Source organism: Pituophis catenifer, unplaced genomic scaffold (assembly GCF_029215685.1).
Source record: "Pituophis catenifer annectens isolate HBS135680 unplaced genomic scaffold, rPitCat1.0.hap2 SCAF_10, whole genome shotgun sequence".
Taxonomy (NCBI): Eukaryota; Metazoa; Chordata; class Lepidosauria; order Squamata; family Colubridae; genus Pituophis; species Pituophis catenifer.
Genome location: NW_027256890.1, coordinates 11,988,154 through 12,014,205, shown reverse-complemented (window position 1 = coordinate 12,014,205; position 26,052 = coordinate 11,988,154). Strand labels below are relative to the sequence as shown.

General features: G+C 43.5%; 1 protein-coding gene across 1 annotated transcript; it reads right to left on the bottom strand.

Annotated features, from left to right (window-relative positions):
- Positions 1-3,093: 3,093 nt before the first annotated feature.
- SLC8B1 (solute carrier family 8 member B1) lies at positions 3,094-25,440 on the bottom strand. The gene is made up of 15 exons (XM_070951092.1): positions 25,249-25,440; positions 22,076-22,228; positions 21,362-21,414; positions 19,368-19,435; positions 18,815-18,934; positions 17,568-17,735; positions 17,242-17,349; positions 16,582-16,629; positions 14,621-14,751; positions 11,771-11,912; positions 10,567-10,688; positions 7,720-7,873; positions 6,674-6,754; positions 5,175-5,239; positions 3,094-3,291 (listed from the first exon to the last, which is right to left on the bottom strand). Exons 1-15 carry the CDS (start codon positions 25,438-25,440, stop codon positions 3,094-3,096), a joined length of 1,803 nt encoding a protein of 600 aa, XP_070807193.1.
- Between the last annotated feature and the right edge of the window lie 612 nt (positions 25,441-26,052).

The window sequence follows — 26,052 nt, the reverse complement described above, 5'->3', positions numbered from 1 at the left end:
AAGGACTCTGGAAGGACTTCCATCCCTGCCTTCAGAGACAATAAAAGCTGCCCATTGTTTTAAGTCACAAGCTTTTTTTTTTTTTTTGCTTTAATTTATATGCCGCCCTTCTCCGGAGACTTAGGGCGGCTTACAATGCGTTAAGCAATAGCCTTCATCCTTTTGTATATTTTATACAAAGTCAGCTTATTGCCCCCACAAACTGGGTCCTCATTTCACCTACCTTTGAAAGGATGGAAGGCTGAGTCAACCTGGAGCCTGGCGAGATTCGAACTTGCAGTAATTGCAAGCAGCAGATGTTAATCACAGTGTGCTTTTTAGTCCACTGTGCTACCAAGGCTTGCAAACCCTTTCCCTTTTTTCCCCCGACAATGTTGGCTGCGTTCCCAAGGCATGCTTTTCCTGGTCAGTTACAATACCTAGCGGTTTCATTCGTCCGTCCGTCCGTCCCCCCCCCTCCAATCTTTGATGGTTTTTTAAATCCTAATTTTATCTTAGTAGTGTTGAATAAACCCAATCCGTTCAGCTGATTTGCAAGTCAGCGCGGCGGCGTGCAAACCTCAAAAGTGGGTCAATGCAATAAGGCGGAGAAGTATGCTAGCGAACATTCCTCCCCGCTCCCCCAGGTTATCTGTTTTCCACAGGCAGTTGGCAGTGAATTCCACTGTGCTTTCACGTCGTGGTTTTGCTCTGCATTAATTCAGCAGCAAATCTACTGGTAGGCCTCCCTTACGAATGGATCGGAAGGCCGTGTGTAGCTAAAAGTCAGTATTCCCGATTCCAAACCGTGAGCAAGAGAGTTTCCTTCTGTGTCTTTTTTTTTTCTTTTGCCCCAGGAAAGGGGCAAAAAAGTCAAGATGGCAGGCATAATTCATAATTGAAGCCTTATCCCATATATATATATATATATATATATATATATATATATATATATATATATATATATATTGCTCCTAGAAGCACGAAGCCGAAAACACCAGCCTGAAGATGACGAATGAGACTTTGTTGAAACGTCGCCAAGACACTTCCAATTTTACGCGGGAGAAAACCCGAATAACCAAAGACCTACATCTTCTAGCCAGGTTTTCCCTACGTAGCCAAGGTTTTTTTGTAGCTCCAGCTCAGTAGAATCTCATCTACTCGGTTCTGGGCTTTTTTCTTTTCTAACACCTAGCAAGCTCTCACTGCTATTTAGGTCTCCCACCTAGCAGTGATATATATATATATCACTTAGACTTATATACCGCTTCATAGTGCTTTACAGTCCTCTCTAAGCAGTTTACAGAGTCAGCCTCTTGCCCCACCCCAAAATAATCTGGGTCCTCGTTTTACTGTCCTCGGAAGAATGGAAGGTTGAATCAACCTTGAGCTGGTGAAAATCGAACTTCTGGCAGCTGGCAGCGTTATCCTGCAATATTGCTTTCTAACTACTGCGCACCAAGGAAGGAAAGGAAGGAAGGAGGAAAGGAAGGAAGGAAGGAAGGAAGGAAAGGAAGGAAGGAAGGAAGGAGAGGAAGGAAGGAAGGAAAGGAAGGAAAGAAGGAAGGAAGGAAGGAAGGAGAAAAGAGCCTTGGTACTACAGTGGTTTAAAGCACCCTGTTATTAACACAGCTGCCTGCAATTTACTGCTGGTTCGAATCTCTCCAAGGCTCAAGGTTGACTCAGCCTTCCATCCTTTCTAAGGTAGGTTAAATGAGGACCCAGTTTGTGGGGGCAATAAGCTGACTTTGTATAAATATACAAAAGAATGAAGGCTATTGCTTAACGCACTGTAAGCCGCCCTGAGTCTCCGGAGAAGGGCGGCATATAAATCAAATTAAAAAAAAAAAAAAAAAAAAAGAGCAATAGCAATAGCACTTAGACTTATATACCACTTCACAGTGCTTTTACATGCCTCTCTAAGCACTTTACAGAGTCAGCCTCTTGCCCCCTCAACAATCTGGGTCCTCATTTTACCCACCCCGGAAGGATGGAAGGCTGAGTCAACCTTGAGCCTGGTGAGATTCGAACTGCCAAACTGCTGGCAGCTGGTGATCAGCAGAAGTAGCCTGCATTCTAACCACTGTGCCACCGTGGCTCTTTTATATATGTATAAAAGATATATCTTTCATATATACTGTGTTTCCCTGAAAATAAGACATCCCCAAAAATAAGCTCTCCCCGAAAATAAGCCCTCCCCGAAAATATCTAACCTCATGCACAGCCGGTCCCCGCTATTTCCTCTGGTTAGGGTTAAGGGGACAGAGCTGGAAATCAGGTACGATGGCAAGAGGAGCCCCGTCTTTCTCCACGCGCCCCAAAATAATAAGACCTCCCCGAAAATAAGGCCAAGCGCTTATTTCAGGGTTCAAAAAAATATAAGGCAGGGTCTTATTTTCAGGGAAACACGGTGACTCATATATATATGAGTCACGGAGACACCCCTGCTACCGAACAGAGGTAAGAGTAGAGTTGAGTAGAGTAGGGTAGGGTAGGGTAGGGTAGGGTAGGGTAGGGTAGAGTAGAGTAGAGTAGAGTAGAGTAGAGTAGAGTAGGGTAGGGTACAGTAGGGTAGGGTAGGGTAGGGTAGGGTCGGGTAGAGTAGAGTAGAGTAGGGTAGAGTAGAGTAGAGTAGAGTGGATGAAAAATTCCCTACATACCTGAGGGACGCATTCAAGCTTCAATTCAGGAACCGAAAAATACTTCTAACGAAACTCGTTTCTTAAAAAGGATACCTTTTTTTAAAAAAAATTGCTATCTATATTTGGAAAAGCTAACACTGTTGGGGGTGGTTGGAGCGGGGGTGGGGTGGGGACAAACGATGTCTCACGGGTTGTCTAATCTTGAATTTGGCTCTAAAATCCCCAAATCGCATCCAAAGGATGTGAAACCGCTGGCTTGTCGGTCGCAGCGCCACAGCCATGGCGTCCAGTTTTCTCTAATCATCCTTCCCACCGTGTGGCCAGCATCCGATCTGGGTACCGAGTCCTATTCGAGACCTTCCCAGCAAGTCTTTGTCCCCGAAAGGCACCATCTTCAAGTAAATCACAGGGTTGAGGGCAGATCCAACAACCTTGGGAGACATTGGTGAGACCTTCAGAGGAGAGGCTCCGTTCAGAAGCTGGAAATTCGGATCACCCCGAACTCGGTTAGCAGCGCGATGGTTAGGAAGACCATGTAGTAGGCTATGAGGCAGTAGCCATAAGCTGATCCCAGATGGAAGCACTGGGCAGGCACCGAAAGGAAAGAAATGACCAGGCTGAGGCCCAGGGCGCCTGCTAGAATCCATACCAAGAGGCCATCCGACTCGAGCTGCAAAGAAAGAAAGAGAAAAAGAGCAAATTAGAGTAGTGTAGTGTAGTGTAGTGTAGTGTAGTGTAGTGTAGTGTAGTGTAGTGTAGTGTAGAGTAGAGTAGAGTAGAATAGAATAGAATAGAATAGAATAGAATAGAATAGAATAGAATAGAATAGAATAGAATAGAAATAAGGAGTAGAGTAGAGTAGAACAGAGCAGAATAGAGTAGAATAGAATAGAATAAAATAGAATAGAATAGAATAGAATAGAATAGAATAGAATAGAATAGAATAGAATAGAATAGAATAGAATAGAATAGAATAGAAATAAGGAGTAGAGTAGAGTAGAACAGAGCAGAATAGAATAGAATAGAATAGAATAGAATAGAATAGAATAGAATAGAAATAAGGAGTAGAGTAGAACAGAGCAGAGCAGAGCAGAATAGAATAGAATAGAATAGAATAGAATAGAATAGAATAGAATAGAATAGAATAGAATAGAATAGAATAGAAATAAGGAGTAGAGTAGAGTAGAACAGAGCAGAATAGAGTAGAATAGTATAGAATAGAATAGAATAGAATAGAATAGAATAGAATAGAATAGAATAGAATAGAATAGAATAGAATAGAATAGAATAGAATAGAATAGAATACACTGGGATGGGATGGGATGGGATGGGATGGGATGGAATAGAATATAGAATATGAGTAGAATAGAATAGAATGGAATATAGAAAAAGAATAGAATAGAATAGAATAGAATAGAATAGAATAGAATAGAATAGAATAGAATAGAAATAAGGAGTAGAGTAGAGTAGAACAGAGCAGAATAGAATAGAATAGAATAGAATAGAATAGAATAGAATAGAATAGAATAGAATAGAAATAAGGAGTAGAGTAGAACAGAGCAGAGCAGAATAGAATAGAATAGAATAGAATAGAATAGAATAGAATAGAATAGAATAGAATAGAATAGAAATAAGGAGTAGAGCAGAGTAGAACAGAGCAGAATAGAGTAGAATAGAATAGAATAGAATAGAATAGAATAGAATAGAATAGAATAGAATAGAATAGAATAGAATAGAATAGAATAGAATAGAATAGAATTCTTTTATTGGCCAAGTGTGATTGGACACACAAGGAATTTGTCTCCAGTGCATAAGCTCTCACTATACATAAAAGCTATAAGTGATAAATCATGATCATAGTAATCATAAAAAATACCTTCCTCATAAATCACAAGATACAACACTTAGCGATAGTCATAGGATGCTAAATAAACAATCAACATACATCCTACTAGGGCCGTGATGGTGAACCCATCAGCTGTTGGCTATTGGCACGCAACAGCAAAAAGGTTAGCCATCACTGTACTAAGGTAATGAAACGTCTGCAAGAAAAACCACCAAGCTCAGAAAGCACCAAGGACCCCATAGTTCTCCTCCTCCTCCTCCTCCCTGCCAACCTCACTCCCTTCTATCACTGATGATGTTACCTAGTAGGGTAATGAAACATCTGCCAAGCTCAGAAAGCACCAAGGACCCCAAGTCCTTTCCCTTTTCCTCCTCCTCCTTCCTCCTCCTCCTCTCCACAAACCCGACTCTCTTCTAGCACTGATGATATTACCTAGTAGGGTCATGAAACGTCTACAAGAAAACCACCAAGCTCAGAGAGCACCAAGGACCTCTCATTTCAACTCTTGAGCTACATGCATTCTCTTTTATTGGTATATGTCAGTTTGCACCTCCTCCGTTAGAGCCAGCTGCAGCAATTCACCCTCCGCCTTCTACTTCGGCAGGAAAAAATATCGCTCATCGGCTTTTCCCCCTTCGGGAAAGAGCCGGGAGGGAATAAAGGCAGCAAAGAAACAAAATACACAACACGACACAGATGTTTCATACCCTCACTACCCATTTGCTGCTCGACATTTGCAAAAGGCAGCCCAGCCCGACGCCGACAAGCATATCTGGGAGCGAGTTCAGGAGAAAAGATTCGACTAGTTCAGGGGTCTGCAACCTTAAACACTGAAAAGAGCCATTTGGACCCGTTTCCCACAGAAAAGAAAACACCGGGAGTCACAAAAACCTTCCCTGTGCCTGACTATTTCTTGAGCGGCCACAAAAACTAGCATCTGTAGTTGAATTAAACGTTCTGTTTTCTTCTGAAACTTTTCTTTTCTTGGATTTATCCGTGGTTATTGAAAAGCTCAATAAATCGTGTGCCAGCAAGTGTCACACATTGGCAGCTGTGAGTGATATTTTGAGCGACAGGGAGCCGCAGCAGAGGGGTGAAAGAGCCACATGCGGCTCCAGAGCCGCAGGTTGCTGACCCCTGGACTAGTTTTATTGGCCATGCAACAACCAGTTTTGGAAGAGGCTGATTAGAAAAGAGCTTCGGTGGACGTCGAATCTATTATTACTTTATTATTATTATTGGGCTGGGAATTGAATGTATCGTTTTTATTATTATTCTCTTCAAACAGCTGCGATCTTCCAGCTGTGAAATGGATGCTGCAAAATGCAAAAACCAGCATTTGGGGCCGAAAGGTTGAGTATTCAAGCAGTCCTTGAGTTAGGACTGTAATTAGAATCGAATAGAATAACAGAGTTGCAGAGGACCTTGGAGGTCTTCTAGTCCAACCCTTAAAAGAGTGAAATTGAAGGTGTTGGATCTGGAAACTTCTTGCATTCGCTAAGATGTTTAACAGATTAACAGAGTTGGAAGGGACCTTGTAGGTCATCTAGTCCAACCCCCCGCCCAAGCAGGAGACCCTACACCATTTCTCTTCTTGAAGTCCAGATGGCAGTCCAGTCTCTTCTTGAAAGCTTCCAGTGATGAAGCTCCCACAACTTCCGAAGGCAACTTCTGTTCCATGGGTTGATGGTTCTCCCTAACGGATAATTCCTCCTTATTTCCAGGTTGAATCTCTCCTTGTTCAGTTTCCATCCATTCTTCCTTGTTTGGCTTTGGAAAACAGGTTGAGCCCCTCCTCTCTGGGGCAGCCCCTGAGATATTGGAAGACTGCTATCATGTCTCCCCTAGTCCTTCTTTTCATCAAACCCAGTTCCTGCAACCGTTCTTCATATGTTTTAGCCTCCAGTCCCCTATAATCCTCTTTGTTGCTCTTCTCTGCACTCTTTCTAGAGTCTCCACATCTTTTTCACATCGTGGCGACCAAAACCGGATGCCGTATTCCAAGTGTGGCCTTACCAAGGGATCATAAATTGGTGCTAACACTTCACGTGATCTTGATTCTATCCCTCTGTTGATGCAGCCTAGGATTGTGTTGGCTTTTTTGGCCGCTGCGGCACACGGCTGGCTCACATTGAAATGATTGTCCACTAGGACTTAACAACCTCTTTGCTTGGAATTGAGCCCTGCAATTCTGGGAAAAGGATACTGAAGATAATACCCCCAAAACAGGCTGAAAAAGCCATCCGGGGATAACCTTGCCGGGCCATGGTGAGATCGGAGAACATGTCTGTTGGGAGAAAGAGAAGACAGGCTCAGCATTCACTTCTGGAATAGAGGCAGTCCTTGATTTACAACAATTCATTGTTCCTGACTCTAGTGTTATGGAATGGGATGGGACCAAACAACATTCCTGGGTCAGCCAGAGACAGTTTATTGCGCAGTTTCAGAACCAGATTTGTATCTGCAATTCTGAACCAAGAAGAGCTCTGATACAACTGCTTTTATACATCTCCAAGACAAAGGCTTTTGCAAGCCCAGCAGTTTTCCATATATGGTTAACATACATTTGTTGCATTATAATTGACACTTTCTAATTACTAAATTCTTTCATTATTTTCTAGTTCATGAGATTATCTTAGCTAAACAACCTTCCTCAATTCTGTGTTTGCTGATGCGTAGATTCATGACTGCTTTTGGATAATAATTAACTTTTTGTTTCAGATGGATGTCTCTGCATCCTTGACAGCTAGGCCTCTCAGAAGATATATATTACCAAGAATGGAATTTAGCTGACCTAGTGTAATCTCTAAACAAGCACATTTCTTTCTTATAATAATGTGAATAAAGAGGGTCCTTCAGTGTTCATATAGCTGATCCTGTACTATTCCTACATCATTCACATTACTAGGGGGCGGTGCTCATCTCCGTTGCAAAGCCGAAGAGCCAGCACTGTCCGAAGACGTCTCCGTGGTCATGTGGCCGGCAGGACTCAACGCCAAAGGCGCACGGAACGCTGTTCCCTTCCCACCAAAGGTGGTCCCTGTTTTTCTACTTGCATTTTTGACCTGCTTTCGAACTGCTAGGTTGGCAGAAGCTGGGACAAGTCATGGGAGCTCACCCCGTTAGGCGGCACCAGGGATTCGAACCGCTGAACCGCCAACCTTTCGATCGACCAGCTCAACGTCTTAGCCACTGAGCCACCATGTCCCAATCATAGCTGGAGGTGCCTATAGGACGGTTTGTTCTACTTACCCCCGATGCTGTTTCCCCAGGCGAGCAGCGTTAAGCCCAAGACGGTGTTGCTCAGGTGGAAGATGATGCCCAGCGTCTGCAGAATATTCACCACTTCCGTGGCTGCGGCGTTGATCCACATGGCGCTGACGAAGAATCCCAGGAAGGCAAACAGCTGTTGCCAGAGGGAAGGAAAGGAAACGCAGGAAGAGAGAGCAATGAATTCACCCTTCCCGTTAAATCGTGGTTTTGTTTTAGTATTTCCTGCGGTCTTGCAGTCCAGCAAAGTAATTTCAAACTTTTCCTTTCCTTTCCTTTCCTTTCCTTTCCTTTCCTTTCCTTTCCTTTCCTTTTCTTTTCTTTCTTTCCTTTCCTCTTCTTTCCTTCTCTCTTTTCCTTTCCTTTCCTCTTTCCTTTCCTCGTCTTTCCTTTCCTTTCCTCTTCTTTCCTTCTTTCCTTTTGTTTCCTTTCCTTTCCTCTACTTTCCTTCCCTTTTCTCTTCTTTCCTTTCCTTTCTCTCTCCCTCTCTCTCTTTTTCTTTCTTTCTTTCTTTCCCTTCTTCCTCTCTCTCTTTCTTTTTAGCCTGGTATCTTAACCATTAGCAGAAATTAAGTTAGTTTCTTTCTTTCTCTCTCTTTCTTTTTTCTTTCTTTCTTTCCCTTCCTTCTTTCTTTCTCTCTCTCTCTTTCTTTTTAGTCTGATGCCTTAACCATTAGCACAACTAAGTTAGTTTCTTTCTTTCTTCCTTTCTCTTTCTTCCTTTCCCTTCCTTCCTTCTCTCTCTCCCTTTCTCTTTTCTTTCTCTTTCTTTCCTTCCTTCTTCCCTCTTTCCTTCCTTCTTTCTTCCCTCCCTCCCTTCCCTTCCCTTCCTTTCCCTCCTGCCCAGTCTCTCTGAAAGATGTTTTTTTTCTCGAACCTCTGGAGATTGGGAAAGACATAAAAGCAAAATCAACAGAAACCCACACCAGAAATCATGTTCTCGCCCCTGCACACATGCATCATTTTAAGCCACAGCTGCAAGGAGCAACGCCAACAGGAAGCAGTGGTTTATCATGCTAACTGACAATAAATACACTTAAAAACACATATTGTGGCTTCCTACAGCTTTCCTTAACCCAAGCATCCTCCAGATGTGTGGATAAAGCGTGGCAACTGCTAAGGATTCTGGGAGCTGAAGTCCACGTATCTGGATTGAGAATCTTGGAATAGAACCAGATGGTTGCACAATCTCTCGTTGCATTCGCATTTTTGAAGAGAGTGGGCAATTTGGCTGCAGCATGACTACGAGATGAGAGAGGAACAGCTGCTGAATACAGAAAATTTCAGTCTGAACTGCTTCCAAATATCCCATTTGGAGCCAGGGACGGGAAAAAAAAATAGCGTGTTTTGAGCAGAATGGGAGTATCCCGAACTCAAAAAGAGCCTTGATAGTACAGTGGTTTAGTGCACCCTGTTATTAACACAGCTGCCTGCAATTTCTGCTGGTTCGAATCTCTCCAAGGCTCAAGGTTGACTCAGCCTTCCATCCTTTCTAAGGTAGGTGAAATGAGGACCCAGTTTGTGGGGGCAATAAGCTGACTTTGTATAAAATATACAAAAGAATGAAGGCTATTGCTTAACGCATTATAAGCCGCCCTGAGTCTCCAGAGAAGGGCGGCATATAAATCAAACTAAAAAAAAAAAAAAAAAAGAGGAGCTATTTTGGGCTGAAGACAAAAATGCTCAGAAGTGCCCATTTTGCATTTAAAATGGGATCTTTGCATCTGAGATACCTCCAGTCAAAATGCTTTCCGCATCCTAGCACGGAAATCCAGAAAAGGAATTTGAAAAGTAGACATTGACATGGATAGGCAAAAAAAAAACAAAAACAAAAAAAAACCAGAATTGTTAATTTTTCATTTCTCCCCAGAGAAATGAAGCAAATTTTGTTTTTATGACCGAAAGAGCCTATTTTAAGACCAAAAGGCTCCAAATATTTTGCCTCCAACACTGGAAGTTTTTAAGAAGATTTTGGATAAACATTTGTCTGAAGTGGTGTAGGGTTTCCTGCCTAAGCAGGGGGTTGGACTAGAAGACCTCCGAGGTCCCTTCCAACTCTGTTATTCTATTCTATTCTATTCTATTCTATTCTATTCTATTCTATTCTATTCTATTCTATTCTATTCTATTCTATTCTATTCTAATTCTAATTCTAATTCTATATTCCAATATCTATTCTATTCTATTCTATTCTATTCTATTCTATTCTATTCTATTCTATTCTATTCTATTCTATTCTATTCTACTCTACTCTATTCTATTCCATTCCATTCCATTCTATTCTATATTCCAATATCTATTCTATTCTATTCTACTCTATTCTATTCCATTCTATTCTATATTCCAATATCTATTCTATTCTATTCTATTCTATTCTATTCTATTCTATTCTATTCTATTCTATTCTATTCTATTCTATTCTATTCTATTCTATTCTATTCTATTCTATTCTTCCAAGTGCGATTTCAAGGAATTTTCCTTGAACATAAAAAAAGAAGTCCAGTTCTCAAATCTCCATTATTCCATTCATCAGTTCTCCATTTCCACTTCCGTTCTTTCTATTTTTTGATACGTGCAACACGTCTGGAGGAGGCTTTCATTGGGAAAGGAATCGATGGACCGGCCATTAGTTAAGAGCTGGTTTCCACATCCCTATTACGATCAGCTCAGGCTTGGCCTTTCATCTTTGTGGGAATCTAGGTATGATTGCTTCCTACATCAGCCGGGCAACGGTTTGGGCAATTTCAGAAGCCGAAGGTGGGGGAATGTCTAGACCGAATTTCACAAGAGGCATTCCGACCGCATCTCAAGTGCTCGCATAAGACTCACAAAGTGGCACCTGGGAGGTTCTCCATTCCTGGTGACGCAAAAGAGAACGGCAGCCAACGTAGCTCCTACCAGGACGACGAGACCCCAAACTGGGAAGACTCCCTGGAGCTTGTAGAGGCCATCTGCAACACAGATATTGGAAGACGGCTGTCGTGTCCCCCCTTCTCAGGGGTGAAATGCTCCCGGTTCAGACCGGATCGCCCGATCCGGTAGCGATGGAGACGGGTGGTTCGGAGAACCGGTAGCAAAAATCCCTGCCCTCCCCATGCCCAGTTAATAAAACCCAGTTAACAGAAGCCATCATTCAATCTTGGTTTCACATTAGAACTAAAAGACTTGTATTTTTGAGGTTTGATGGCTAATAACACTATTTCTTCTTCTTCTTCTTCTTCTTCTTCTTCTTTTTTGGAGTTTCAAGATCATCCTATTCCACTGCTGGAATGGCCTGGGAATAGCCCAGACCTTCACCCAATTGGAAAATCTATGGAGCCGACTAAAGAAACTGGTTAGCCAGAAGCGACCCAGCAATAAAACCCAGTTAATAGAAGCCATCATTCCATCTTGGTTTCACATGAGAACAGCTGCAGAACTAAAAGACTTGGTTCACTCCATGGGAAGATGTTGTAAGGCCATAATTCATGCTAAAAGTTATACCCAACTAAGTATTAACTGACATGGTGATCATTTTTGTATATCTCGTTTTGTATATCTCTGGACTGTGTAACCTTCATGGCTCTTTCATACATTCCCCAACTTAGCTCAAAATTCCTTTCTATTCCGATTTCTAATTTCCAGTTCTCACACCTGTAAGGTTCCCCTTCTAATTGGGAGTACTGGAAAGTGAAATGGAGACGATTTATACACCAAGGGGCGTTCAAGATTAAGAAAGATTCCTTCCTCCTTCTCACTTCCATCTTCCCAATCATCATCTTCTTTTAAAGAATCCCGGGTAATGAGGGTGGAGTCTTGGGCGACTGAATGGAGCTGACTGTTTACTGGCCGGATGCCTTTCCTGTCCCCAATGCGGAGTTATATTCAGCAGATATATTCCCAACGTGCCCAGAGAGAGAAATATCTGCCTCTACCTAGGATCGAACTTACAGCCTCCTAATTGTAAGGCGAGAGCTCCACCTCTAGGCCACCGCACCACTCAGCCATCTTCCCAATACACAGCCCAGTTTGTAAAGGAAAGGTGGAAACTTACAGGTTCCAGATTTCAGGGCGAGAATGCAGATGAGTGGGCCGGTGACCAGGTGCAGACAATTCAGCGGCCTTTTCCAGTTTTGGTCATCCCGGTCAGGATCAACAATAGGTACTGTCAGTAAAAGGACCAATTCCACAGGAAGCTGTAGGGAGAAGAAGCTATCAGCAATTCGCCCAGATTAGACATTGTTCTGTACTTCTGCAGAAGGTGGGACTAGAACTCCCAATCTCCTGGTTTTTGAACCTGGTGCCTTAACCATTCGTTAGAGAGGGCTTCATTGGTGAGAAGGAAAAAAATCTGAAAGCTTTTCAGGGGTCCGTGGTGCTCTCTAAGCTTGGTTGTTGTTTTTTTTTTTGCAACATTTAATTACCAAACTAGGTAACATCATCAGTGCTAGAAGGGATTGGGGGTTGCAGAAAGGAGGAGAAGGAAAGGGAAAGAGGAGGAGGAGGAGAAAGAGAAAGAGAAGGAGGATTGTTGGTTCCTTGCTGCTCTTTGAGCGTGGTTGTTTTCTTGTAGACGTTATATTACTAACGTTATCATCAGTGCTAAAAAGGAATGGGGTTGTGGAGTGGAGGAAGAGGAAGAAGAGGACTATGGAGTGTGTGGTGCTCTCTGAGCTTGGTTGTTTTCTTGAAGACATTTCATTACCAAACTAGGTAATGTCATCAGTGCTGGAAGGGAGTGAAGTTCACTCTCTGTTTATATACAAGCAGTTTTTCAAGGAATCACCAACCCGGACAATCAAACATAAAACAATAGCCTTAATCAAGGGACCACTAAGAACATTAAGGAGCCTTGGTGGCGCAGCAGGCTAAAGTGCTGTTAAGTAGCACCAGCTGCCTGCAATTACTGCAAGTTCAAATCTCACCAGGCTCAAGGTTGACTCAGCCTTCCATCCTTTCGAGGTAGGTAAAATGAGGACTCAGATTGTGGGGGCAATAAGCTGACTTTGTATAAAAAAAGAACACCGCTTAGGGGGGGACCGAAAGCCCTACTAAGCAGGTATATACAAAAGTATGAAGGCTATTGCTTAACGCATTGTAAGCCTCCCTGAGTCTCCGGAGAAGGGTGGCATATAAAGCGAAACTATAAATAAATAAATAAACATCCCCCACGTCACCGACAGAGCAAGGTGGAATTTGAACTCATGGTTCTCTTGCTTTTTTAGCCTGAGGCCTTAACCACTTAGACCAAACTGATGTTTTTAAAACATCGCTGTTCCTTATCTTTCGGATTGAGTCACCACCTTCATCACCACAAGAATTGCGAAGGGGTCTCGGCTCTGTCTGTAACTTTACACCTTGGAAACCACAAACGTGTGAAACCGAAGGAGCTGCATTTATTATCGGCAAATGGGGAACGACTGTTTTGTGTGCCTCTTGGCACACACCCCACCCCCCGTATTCCTCATGTGTTTCTTCTAGAAGGAAGAGAAAGAAAAGTCACGAGCTCTTTTTGGCTCCCAAGGACAATAAAATAAAAACTTGTCGGTCTAGTGCTTCACCGAGTTCAACAGGAAGAGCGTGGCCTTTAAAATCTCTCTAAACGTCCACTCAGCAGAAACAACATTGCATCTGGAATGAAAATTGATGGGAAGAAACAGGAGAAAAAGAAAACAAAACAAAAATTCTCCTTTAGTTTTATGGTGGACAATTTGGAAGTTCTAACTCAGGAGTCAGCAATCTGTGGCTCTGGAGCCGCATGTGGCTCTTTCATCCCTCTGCTGCGGCTCCCTGTCGCCGGTTGGGTCCACAATTGATAGGGCTTTCAGGTACGATAGGTCGAGGAAAAAGGACGCTGTGCTAGGAGGAGACTCTATGGTGGGGGAACCGAATTTCCGGTTGGCTCCAGAATTGAACGGGGGGCTTCCGGTTAGGGCCTTTGAGTGTTTAAGGTTGCCGACCCCTGTTCTAACTGAAGCATTTTTGAGCAACAAAAACACCCCCTCCAAAATTAGTTGGACATGCTGTGGACCGGTGTCAATCCATGGGCCTGAGGTTGAGGACCGCTGTCCTAATAGAATAGAATTCTTTATTGGCCAAATGTGATTGGACACACAAGGAATTTGTCTTTGGTGCATGGGCTCTTGGTGTACATAAAGAAAAAATAAAATATATTCATCAAGAATCATAAGATAAAACACTTAGTGATAGTCATAGGATACTAATAAGCCATCAAATCATACTAGAAAACAATAAAAACAATATAAGTTGCAAAGACACAAGCAACATGGATCTAGCCATATAAGTGGGAAGAGATAGGTACTAGGAAGGATGAGAAGAAGAAGAAGAAGAATATGTTGGGTTGAATGTGTTGAATTGAATGGTTTAATGTGTTGCGTTGAATGTATCTTGTTTCCCCGAAAATAAGACCCAACCAGAAAATAAGCCCTAGCATGATTTTTCAGGATGCTTGTAATATAAGCTCTACCCCCAAAATATGCCCCAGTTAAGATTGTCAGCTAGATGGATGCATTTAGTACCGTATTTCCCCTCCCCCCAAAATAAGACCTAACCAGAAAATAAGCCCTAATGCATCTTTTGGAGCAAAAATTAATATAAGACAATAATCCACAGCCGTTTGAATTAAAGAGGTTTGGTGGGACTATGTTTGTGCTGTTTACTTTCTAAGGAAGCCTAGGTGAGAACACCTAGCTTGATTTTTACCTGTGCGCCTCAACCCACCTCGTGCAACCAGGTTCAATGGAGAGGGTGGGGTGTTAACTAGGGCTTATTGGGGGAGGTAGGGCTTATATTGGATGCACATGTAAAATCAAGCTAGGGCTTATTTTTTGTATAGGTCTTATTTTCGGAAAAACACAGTACATAAGAAAGAGGTAGCTCTCACCTTACACGCCTTGAGCAGTTTCCAATAGCAGGGTTTCCTCCTCCACTTCCTATAATCCAGAGGGTTGATGGACTGAGTCAGAATCTGGAATGTGGTCTCCTCCGAGGGCAACAACGGTTGATACTCTTCCTCTGCACAAGCGAAAGGAACAAGAAGCTATAAAGACGGTCGGGAATCAAGACGTGTCGTTCTCTCTTGCATTTCTTGGAGAAAAGGTGGATATGAGAATGAGATGAGTTGGCTTGTGTATTGATTGAGGCACTAAGCTAGAACCCCAGGAGCCTGGGAATTCTAGCCCCATTTTAGACACAAAGCCAGCTGGGTGACTTTGGATCCATCCTACACTTTCAACCCTAAAAAGGAAATGACCAGCGCTTCTGTCCCTGCCAGGAAAAGTGCAGGAACAAGTCCTGGCAATTGCCAAATGTTATGATTAACTTGAAGGCTCGTAAGTTGTAGAGATCACTCCCCTCTGACCGCTGTGGGTAACCCTGGGATACAGCCTTGAGAGAGATAAGTCTGGAATGTGCATCTGTCTTTGGCTTCCCATCCCCCTTGCCTATGGCAACTCGAGAGCAGGCCAAGGATGCTTTGCGAGTTGACAGTGGTATCATCTCAAGAACAACTTACAGGTAGTCCTTGACTTATGACCACAATTGAGCCCCAAAAATTCTGTGGTTAAATGAGACATTTCTTCAGTGAGTTTTGTCCCATTTTACGACTTTTCTTGCCTCAGTTGTTAAGTGAATGGTTGCAGTTCGATAAGTTAGTAACCTGGTTGTTAAGTGACCCTGGCTTTCCCTTTGAGTTTGCTTGTCAGAGGTTCACAAAACTTCTGATCACGTGACCTTGGGACACAGCAACCGTCATAAATATGAGTCAGTCACCAAGTGTCTGAATTTTGATCACATGACCATGGGAATGCTGCAAACTTTGAAAAAAGGTCGTAAGTCGCTTTTTTTCGGTGCCGTTGTAACTTTGAACGGTCACTAAATGGACTTTTGTAAGTCAAGGACTACCTGTATCGATCAGTGATCAAAAGAGGATGTTGACCGGTGAATCCCATCATCTCCGAGAAGGTTGTTTTGGATGAAGACGATGAAAACTTGGTTAAGGGTGGTTGAGTTATTGACGAGTAACGGATAAAGTCCTATTCCAGTCGCAGGTAAAAACCTGCAAGGACCACAGTAGACTTCTTCAACCAGAATAGGGACTTCATTCCCTGCTTTCTGAAGAGCCTCAAGAACAAGGAAACTTCTCAATTTTGTTTGCTGTTGTTCTGACTTAGGCTCCCTTAAAAAGCAGGAAGCAGAGTCTTGGTCCTGGCAAAACCTCTTTTATTTACACGACTGTGAATTCCTTTCATTCACATGAATTCCTTTCATTCACAGTCAGCAAGGCCTCTCCAAACAGTTTTTCAAAGGAATATTTATCAACACAGACCTTATCTCGCTTGGCAAGCTGCCACGTAACTTGTTTCCAACCGTAGTACAAGGCAAAACTTGGCACAGAGTCTCTCAGAGTCACGGAACAAATGAATCGTTTCCTGCAAAAGCCCACTCCCTGTTCACTCCTCTTTTGTTTCCTAGGGGAGGGGCCAATCACCTTCAAGGTGTAGCTTTACTCCCAAGTCGACCCTGCTTTCTTAGCTGTTCTTGTCTTCTGGCAGCCCTGCGCATGTGCACACTGGGAACAGGCTCCAGCTATTCCTCTGCCTCATTGCTGTTTAGCTCCCTCTCTGCCTCCGATGCAGAGCCTTCATCTGAGCTTTCCCCAGCCCCCAGGACTGGTCCATATTCCACCCCAACCTCCTCACTGTCCGACTCTGCTGGCCGCCAGTGGGCCACAACAGCTGAAATAATTTCGGCTTGAGTAGCTTGAGAAGGGAAGAGCGTTATGGGCTACACAGGTAAAATCAATTCTAAGCCATCTGCGTGCTTAGAAAATGGAGGATGCCTTACCCCCATTCACGTTTGCATTGTCACCTTCTTCAGAATCCGTTGAAAGCTCTGGAGAGAGAGAGACAAAGAGGAAATGCGTTTATGATATTCCTATATTGCAAATCTTGAGCTTCAGGTGACAACATAAAGCAAGATGATAGAGCATCTAAGGAAGTTTGTCTAGCACAAGTTGCTCTGGCATCTCAGGTAGGCAAGATTCATTATTTTCTTTTTAACAACCTCATAATCCCTTACAGGGTGGAGTCCAGGCAGCTGAATGGAGCCAAGTGTTTACTGGCCGGATGCCTTTCCTGTCACCATTGCAGAGTTATATTCAGCAGAGATATTCTCAACGTGCCCAGAGAGAGAGAAATATCTGCCTCTACCTAGGATTGCTCCACTTCTAGGCAACCGTACCACTCATCTCAGATAAGCAAGACTGCCCTCTAATTATTTCCTAACAGGTCACTTTGTACCAGAAGTTGCCACCTGTCCTTCTCAATCCAAAACACAAACCCTTCTTGTAGAAGAGATAGACTCCTCATAAGTATGCTGAAGCCAACTCAACATCTTTCTTGTCCTTTGGCCATGTTGATTTGGAGCTCATGGGAACTGGAGTATTGATCATCTGTGGAGCCCACCCATACTCCATCTCTGGCCTATAGATACACCACTCCTCACCTGGTTCTGGATGGCTGGGTGGGGCCAATCGTTCCCTGCGTTGCCTCTTGTGAAGCCAAGTTGAGACCACAACAGTCAAGACATAGAAGATGTAAAGTCCAAGGAAACCTGTGAATGAGAAACATCACAGCAACTGATGTTGCCTTCTCTGCTCATCGGACCTTCTCCAGTTTGTGTACAATTTATGAATCCACTTCATGTACATTAGATCAACTTCAAATAAATTAAAAAGAACTTGCCTAACGAGTTTCCGTAGCGAAAAAAGAAACCAGCTCTAGTAAAAGCATTGTAGGATGCTAAGGCCCCCTTAGCTTCCTAATACCTACTCAGAGCTTCTGCCAAGGTGACTTGTTCAAAATAGAGCGCCACGAAGGTCAGGAACACGGCGATCATGTAGAAGATGGCATCCCGCAGGAAGGGACGAGAGGCGGCAGTGAAAGGCCTCATGAGGGCTATGCCCCCGGCGACTATCGTGGTGACGAAGATGCCAGCACCTAGTAAAAAAATAAAAAGAGAAGGTGAATAGAACAGAACAGAACAGAATAGAACAGAACAGAGTTGGAAGGGACCTTGTAGGTTTTCTACTCCAAACCCCCGCTCAGGCAGGAAACCCTACACCACTTCAGACAAATTATTATCCAATCATTTTTTTCTCTTTCTTTCACTCAGCCATATATACTCTGATGGGATGTGAGAATGGCCTTGGGGACAGGAGGAAGACCTTCAGCTGAGACAAGGGTCTGATAAGAGAAATCTGGGTCTAAAGGAGGAATGGAAGTGGAGAACGATTTCAGATATATATATATATGTGTGTGTGTCTTCTTAAGTTTTCGCGGGTGTGTATATGCAAAAAATTAAAATCTCGGGTGTTTTCCCACCTCATGTTAAATAAGTTAGTTAAAATGTTTAAAATTCTGGTTAAAATCTTAGCTTAAAATCTTCCAAAAATCCTTACAGAGCACTCTGCAAGGTCCTTTAAAACCTTAGCTAAAATCCTACCAGTACCTTAAAAGTTTTTCTTTATAGCAACGTTTCGACAGGCTCACAACCCTGTCATCTTCAGGCTCTTATCTAGTTTAGAAGCTGATGACAGGGTTGTGAGCCTGTCGAAACGTTGCTATAAAGAAAAACTTTTAAGCTACTGGTAGGTTATCTAATCTACCATAGTGTAGAAGAACAGAAGGCAGAGTTAAGTGAGTCATCAGCCTAGACCAGTGTTTCCCAAACTTGGCTATTTTAAGATGCATGGACTTCAACTCCCAGAATTCCCCAGCCAGTATGCCTGGTTGAGGAATTCTGGGAGTTGAAGTCCATACATCTTCAAAGGGTCAAGTTTGGGAAACACTGGCCTAGACTCATGACATTTCCACAAAATGTCTAAGCCTCTTGAATTTCATTGACTCTTATCTCTTATCTTGCCAATTTAGCATTGAAGTCAGTTGACTAGATTCTTGGGTTCAGCTTTGACCAATACATCTTCTTGACTCCCAATTCTTTGCGCATGACACAGACTTCAAACACACCTTGGTTTCAGACAGTGCATGATTCCAGCCAATCTCTTTGTCATTCTTACCAAAAAGAGCTCCTATGGCTAATCCAGCCGTCCGGGGATCAGAGAACGCAACCACCGCGCTGAAGATGTCAGGTGCTCCGTTTCCGAAAGCCAAAAAGGTGACACCATGGAGAAAAAGGGCTAAGGAAAAAAGATCCACCACCACGGCTGATCGGTTCAGGAGTGGGCTTCGTTCCATTATTCTGCTGGATTGTATATACCCAGGGCCAGCTAAGTCAGGGAGCTGATTTCTTTGCCATAAAGCTGATTAGAATATAGAATAATAAGATTGGAAGGGACCTTGGCAGGGGTGGGCTGCTGGGGGTTCGTGAAAACCTCTAGCTAAGATTCTGTGCAGTCCGGAGATTTTTTTCATTGCCATTTCAACATGGTCAACGGAAGAAGGCTGCAACATTTTCACCGACCCTTCTAACCGTACCCCAAATTCTCCACCCAACTCTTATCCTCCGTGGTCCACCCTTTCCCATTTTATGGGTTGTCCTTCTGGGACCTTCTCCTTGTCCCACCCACTTTGTCCCACATCCCCAAAGGACAGGAGGGAGGGGGCCCTTACAAAAGGATACTGCCACATTATGAGCCAGCCGCAGCTTGGTGGAGATGGCCGATAAGTTAGGGCAGAAACTAGAAGGAGAAGGAAAAAGAAAGAGAATGATTAAACATTTCTGAAATGCTACTTCCCTTCTTATTGCTTGCCCCTCTCTGCCTTGTCTCCTGCAGACAACTTCTCCGTTAAAGACTAGCAGAATCACAGAGTTGGAAGGGACCTTGGAGGTCCTCCAGTCCATCCTTCTGTTCAAGCAGGAGACTCTATACTATTTCAGACAAATGGCAGTCCAATCTCTTCTTAAAAACCTCCAGGGATGGAGCACCCATAACATATGGATGCAACTCATTCTACTGAAACAGTGATTAATTGTCTTCACTGTTAGGAAGCTTCTCCTTAATTCCAGGCTGCTTCACTCCTTGATGAATTTCCATCTGTTGCTTCTTGTCCTGTCTTTGGGTGCTTTGGAGAATAGTTTGACCCCCTCTTTTTTGGGGTAGCCCCTCAAATATTGGAACACCGCTATCATGCCACCCCTAATCCTTCTTTTCACGAAACTACACATACCCAATTCCTCCATATGTATTTAGACCAGAGGTCTGCAACCTTAAACACTCAAAGAGCCATTTGGACTCATTTCCCACAGAAAAGAAAACACCGGGAGCCACAAAAACCCTTCCCGTGCCTGACTATTTCTTGAGCGGCCACAAAACTAGCATATGTAGTTGAATTAAACGTTCTGTTTTCTTCTGAAACTTTTCTTTTCTTGGATTTATCTGTGGTTATTGAAAAGCTGTTTTCTTCTGAAATTTTTCGTTGCACATTGGCGATTGTGACACATATTTTGAGCGACAGGGAGCCGCAGCAGAGGGGTGAAAGAGCCACAGGCGGCTCCAGAGCAGCAGGTTGCTGACCCCTGATTTAGACGACATGTTTTCTACTATCTTCATACGTTTTTAAGTCTGTGGCTTCACTCCACAGACAAGAACGGATCTTGAAGATAAACTCAGCATAAACCCAAGGAGTTTAGAGTTTTCAGTCTGCTCTTTTGTTTGTGTTGCAGTCAGATTTGTGGTCACCCCGAGTCACCTTGTAGAGGAATGGCAGCATAACAATTTAATTAATAATTTAATTTAATTTAATTTAATTTATTAATTAAATAATTAATAATTAATAATAATAAATAAACACGTACCCTGTTTCCCCCAAAATAAGACATCCCCTGATAATAAGCCCAATCGGCAATAAGGACAAGCTCTAATTGCAGGGTTCCAAAAAATATACGACAGGGTCTTATTTTCGGGAAAACACTCTATGCATGGTCTATCAGATCTCATGTGTTTTGTCAAGGTCCCTAGGAGAACATGCATGATATCTATTCTTCAACCCCAATCCATCTTTTGCACACGGGAGCAGAAAACAGCTTCTGTGCCAGAAGGTCCTATCTGAAGGATAGTCCATTTCTGACCTATGGCTCTGAAAGTGGGATCTGGGTTCTGGGTTTTCTACTTTTTTTTTTTTTTAATTTGATTTATATGCCGCCCTTCTCCGGAGACTCAGGGCAGCTTACAATGTGCTAAGCAATAGCCTTCATACTTTTGTATATTTATACAAAGTCAGCTTATTGCCCCCACAAACTGGGTCCTCATTTTACCTACCTTAGAAAGGATGGAAGGCTGAGTCAACCTTGAGCCTGGGGAGATTCGAACCTGCAGTAATTGCAGGCAGCTGTTCTTAATAACAGGGTGCTTTAGACCACTGTACTACCAAGGCTCCTTAAGCAATAGCCTTCATACTTTTGTATATTTATACAAAGTCAGCTTATTGCCCCCACAAACTGGGTCCTCAATTTACCCACCTTAGAAAGGATGGAAGGCTGAGTCGACCTTGAGCCTGGTAAGAATTGAACTTGCAGTAATTGCAGGCAGCTGGATGTTAAATGCTGCCTTTAGGAGGCATTAGCCTCCTATGCCACTCAGGCTCCTATTCCTACTCCTACTCACAATTTCTCAGCCGTGACTCCAAGGATAACGAAGAGGTAGAGAAGCCAGAGGACCTATAAGAAACCAAAGAAAAGGGCATTCGCTGTGAAAGAAGGAGGAGGAAGACACCATCCCAACCTTCCCAACCAGGCATGTCCTGCCCCAGATGGGTTGGGACTACAACTCCCAAGATTCCAAGACAGCAAGACCAAAGTCCATAGCCATATGAATCACATGGCTGGAAGTGACAGTACTTCTAATCCCGTGATAGTAAACCTATGGCGGAGCCATATCGGTGGGCCTGCGAGCTCCTAGAAAGCGTCTGGAGCCTGGGGAGGGCGAAAAACGGGCCTACCGGGCCCACCATGTCATCGTGTGCCAAAAGCAGGGGGAGTGCAGGGGGGGGTCGTGCATGCAGCAGGGCATGAGGGCGGCACTGAATTATGGATATGGGCACGCATGCACATGACACCCCCCCGCGCTTTCCCTGCTTTTGGCACGCAACAGCAAAAAGGTTAGCCATCATTGACCTATCTGGTGCGGTCCATTGGGCTTGAACCAGAGGTGGTATTCAGCCAGTTCGAACCGGTTTGCCCGAACCGGCAGCAGAAATCGCAGGTTAAAAAGACCCAAACTTTCTGAGGCAATTTTTAAAAATCAGGAAGGAGTGGGGGGGAAAAAAAACCATCCAAGGAGAAAAATAGGAGAAGTCTCCTTTCTCCCAGGGAGTCTTACATAGAGGGTTATGGCCAAAGGTTGCAGAGCCGCTGGGAAGATGCAGAAAACTCCGTTGAGGTAGTCGAGGAAACCGCTGTCCATCTTGCAGTTCGGGTTATGCCGGATGAAGGAACAACGGACCGATCGATTCTGTTTTCCCACTTCTCTGCACTAGAGTTGGAGACAGAAAGTGAGAAAGCAGAATTGACAGAAGAGATCCCGTGAGAACAGACTGGTCATCATTGCCTGTCAGCCGCCAACCTTTTTTAAAAAATTTTTTTTAAATTTTCTTTTAATACAAACATTTTATCTTTCATTAAAAAACAGTGTGTCGTCTTGAGTACAAATTTTTTGTGCAATAACCATTAAAATTTACAACCATGTTTATTATTTATATCTATTCTTGGATTAATGCTAATACATAACATATCTATTACTTTGTAATACATTTTCGATATTTCACTCCTCTGCTTTTATTTCTAATTTTCATATTTATTCTCTAACATTGATAAAGTAACCCCCTTTTACTATAATAGTCAGATTCCTCCTTTCCTTTAATTGCAAGTGTTAATCTATTCATTTCTGCACATTCTTATATTTTCTTAATCACATCTTCATCTGTAGAGATCTTTTCACTTTTCCAATTTTGTGCAAATACAATTCTAGCTGCCGTTATTACATGAATAATCAAATAGACATTTTCTTTACTATAGGTTTCTGGTAAAATCCCCAACAAGAATAATACGAATTTTTGCCCAATATTTTTTTGCTTCTACACATGTCCACCACATATGATAATATGACCCTGGTATCTGATGGCATTTCCAACATCTAGCTGATTTGTCTTTGCTAATCTTTCCAGTGGCAAGTGTCAGCTGCCAACTTATGCTTGCTTGTGCTTCCCTGTTATGTGGTGACAGGCTGCCATGAACTGTGGGGAGGAGGAATGAAGGGGGAATGCTTGGGAAATAGAAAGTAGAAACTGTACTTTCTCAAGAAGCTGCCTCAAGGTGGAAGAAGGAGGGAGCTGCATACCAAACTACGCTTGGACTGAAAACATCTTAGGAAAACATCTTGCCTAAACCTAATTGGTTATAAAGGGGTGAGCAATGAGAGACAGTTAAGTACAAAAAAGTAGAATTTAGGGATTTGGACGCGCGATTCTCAGTTCCGGCTTTGCAATACTGCAAAACACTTCACTTCTAATAAAAGTCTATCTTTCTCAGCAAATGGAGCCAAGGACTAAATCGTTGGCTCTATTCTATTTAAAGATTTAAGGAGTGGCAGGTCTGACACCACCATTGTTTACATTTTTAAACACCCTTCCCTCCTTTATTAATATGTAGTCAGCCGTGACACATAGTCTTTTGTTCTTGGCAAAACAAAGTCAAGGTTAGGAGTCAAAAGCATTAGATCTTCTGTTGGTCCTTTTTTTTCCAGTCCCAGCCAGTCTCTCTCTCAATCCTTTGCTCATCTTCTTTTAATGACCCCATAATCCCTTGCGGGGTTGAGTCTGGATAACCAAATGGAGCCAAGTGTTTACTGGCTGGATGCCCTTCCTGTCACCAATACGGAGTTTTAGTCAGCAGATATAATCTCATTGTGCCCAGAGAGAGAGAGATATCTGCCTCTACCTAGGATTGATCTCACAGCCTCCTGAGTGGGAGGCGAGAGCTCCACCTCTAGGCCACCGCACCACTCATCTCTCAAGCCTCTCATGAAAAGATGAAAGGGAGGCTCAAGGAGGACCCATCAATAATGGTCAGCTGGTAAACCCAACCAACATCTGACCTCTCCTGCATGTGGATCCTTCCTCACCAATGATTCCCAGAAGTTGCATCACTTCCAGGTCATGTCACCTATTATGAAGCGGGTGGCTTAGATTCTCCACCATCTGAAGCTTCTAAGCTCTACTCAAGTTGTAGGACAAAGAAAACACTTCCTGATTATCCCAGAACAAGCTGGTTATAGTCAAGAAGATCAAGGTGACAAATCCAAAGCACCCGAAGGCCAGACAAGGAAGAATGGATGGAAACTGATTGAGGAGAGATTCAACCTAGAAATAAGGAGGAATTTCCTGACAGGGAGAACCATCAACCCATGGAAGAGAAGTTGCCTTCGGAAGTTGTGGGAGCTTCATCCCTGGAAGCTTTCAAGAAGAGACTGGGCTGTCATCTATCAGAAATGGAGTAGGGTCTCCTGCTTGAGCAGGGGGTCGGACTAGGTGACCTACACGATCCCTTTCCAACTCTGTTAATTATGACGCACATCAGGATATTCTAGAAAAGGGGTGTTCAAGCTCCAAACCAGGGGTGAAATCCAGCAGGTTCTGACAGGTTCTGGAGAACCGGTAGTGGAAATTTTGAGTAGTTCGGAGAACCGGCGGGGTGGGAATGGGGATTTTGTAGTATCCTTCCCCTGGAGTGGGGTGGGAATGGAGATTTTGCAATATCCTTCCCCTGGAGTGGGGTGGGAATGGGGATTTTGCAGTATCCTTCCCCTGGAGTGGGGAGGGAATGGGGATTTTACAATATCCTTCCCCTGGAGTGGGGTGGGAATGGAGATTTTGCAGTATCCTTCCCCTGGAGTGGGGAGGGAATGGGGAATTTGCAGTATCCTTCCCCCAGGAGTGGGGTGGGAATGGGGATTTTGCAGTATCCTTCCCCTGGAGTGGGGTGGGAATGGAGATTTTGTAGTATCCTTCCCCTGGAGTGGGGTGGGAATGGGGATTTTGCAATATCCTTCCCCTGGAGTGGGGAGGGAATGGAGATTTTGCAGTATCCTTCCCCCGGGAGTGGGGAAGGGAATGGAGATTTTGCAGTATCCTTCCCCTGGAGTGGGGAAGGGAATGGGGATTCTGCAGTATCCTTCCCCTGCCATGCCCACCAAGCCACACCAAAAAAACCCCAAGCCACGCCCACAGGACCGGTAGTAAAAAAAATTGAATTCCACCCCTGCTCCAAATCTTTCTCACAACGCTTGTAAAGAGGCATAGGGCTCGGTCGCACTGTTGCGGCTGCCATTTTAACAGATTAACAGATCCCTCTCACAGCTGCTACTACTATTGAGCGAGGTACCACCTATACGGTACCTGTGCATTTTGGTTTTTCTTGCCTAAATGTAGGTTGACCTTAGCCCCAGTAGAATCCAAAAGAAGAAAGGAGCATGTTTCCAACTTTTGGGCCACTTACGTCCACATCTGAGGTGGAGCTCTGGATTCCAGAACGTCCATGATGACCATCTGTTGAAAAGGATGCTGGGAACTTGGCGTTCCATCGTCCAACAGAAGGTCCTACCGCTTCCGTCTTCCCAACCAGCAGGAAGGCCACACAGAGAATCCAGAGAGTTGGCATAAGGCCCAGCCAAAAAAATTGCCTTGTCATTCTTTGAGACCGCCGTCTAGAGGGCAAGTTATGGCAAGTCACGGCATCGGGAGCGGCGATATCAAAAGAGGAGGAGGAGGCGGGAAGAGAGCCAAACCACCAGGAAGTTTTGCAACGTCCAGCCGTTGATGGAAATGGAGAAGTGAGCTCAGCAGAAAGTTGGAGAAGAAGTTACCATGACATCCCCTCTGTAGGGAGAAAAGGGAGAATCAAACAGAATACAGAATAACAGAGTTGGAAGGAAGGGACCTTGGAGGTCTTGTAGTCCAACCCTCTACTCAGGCAGGAAATCCTATACCATTTCAGACAAATGGTTTATCCAATCTCTTCTTAAAAACCTCCAGTGTTGGAGCATTTACAACTTCTGGAGGCAAGTTGTTCCCCTGGTTAATTGTGGAAGCCAAAGGAAGTCCAGGCTGGCAGAAATGTAAAATGCAATCCATTAAAAAAAAAATACATGACAATGCAAACAATTAAAATATAATAATCATAATCATAATCTTAAGAAGGTACTTGGTTGATACCTAGTAGCAGCAACCCGTATCAACCTTTAGTATACAATAATAATAGTAATAATAATAATAATAATAATAATAATAATAATAATAAACA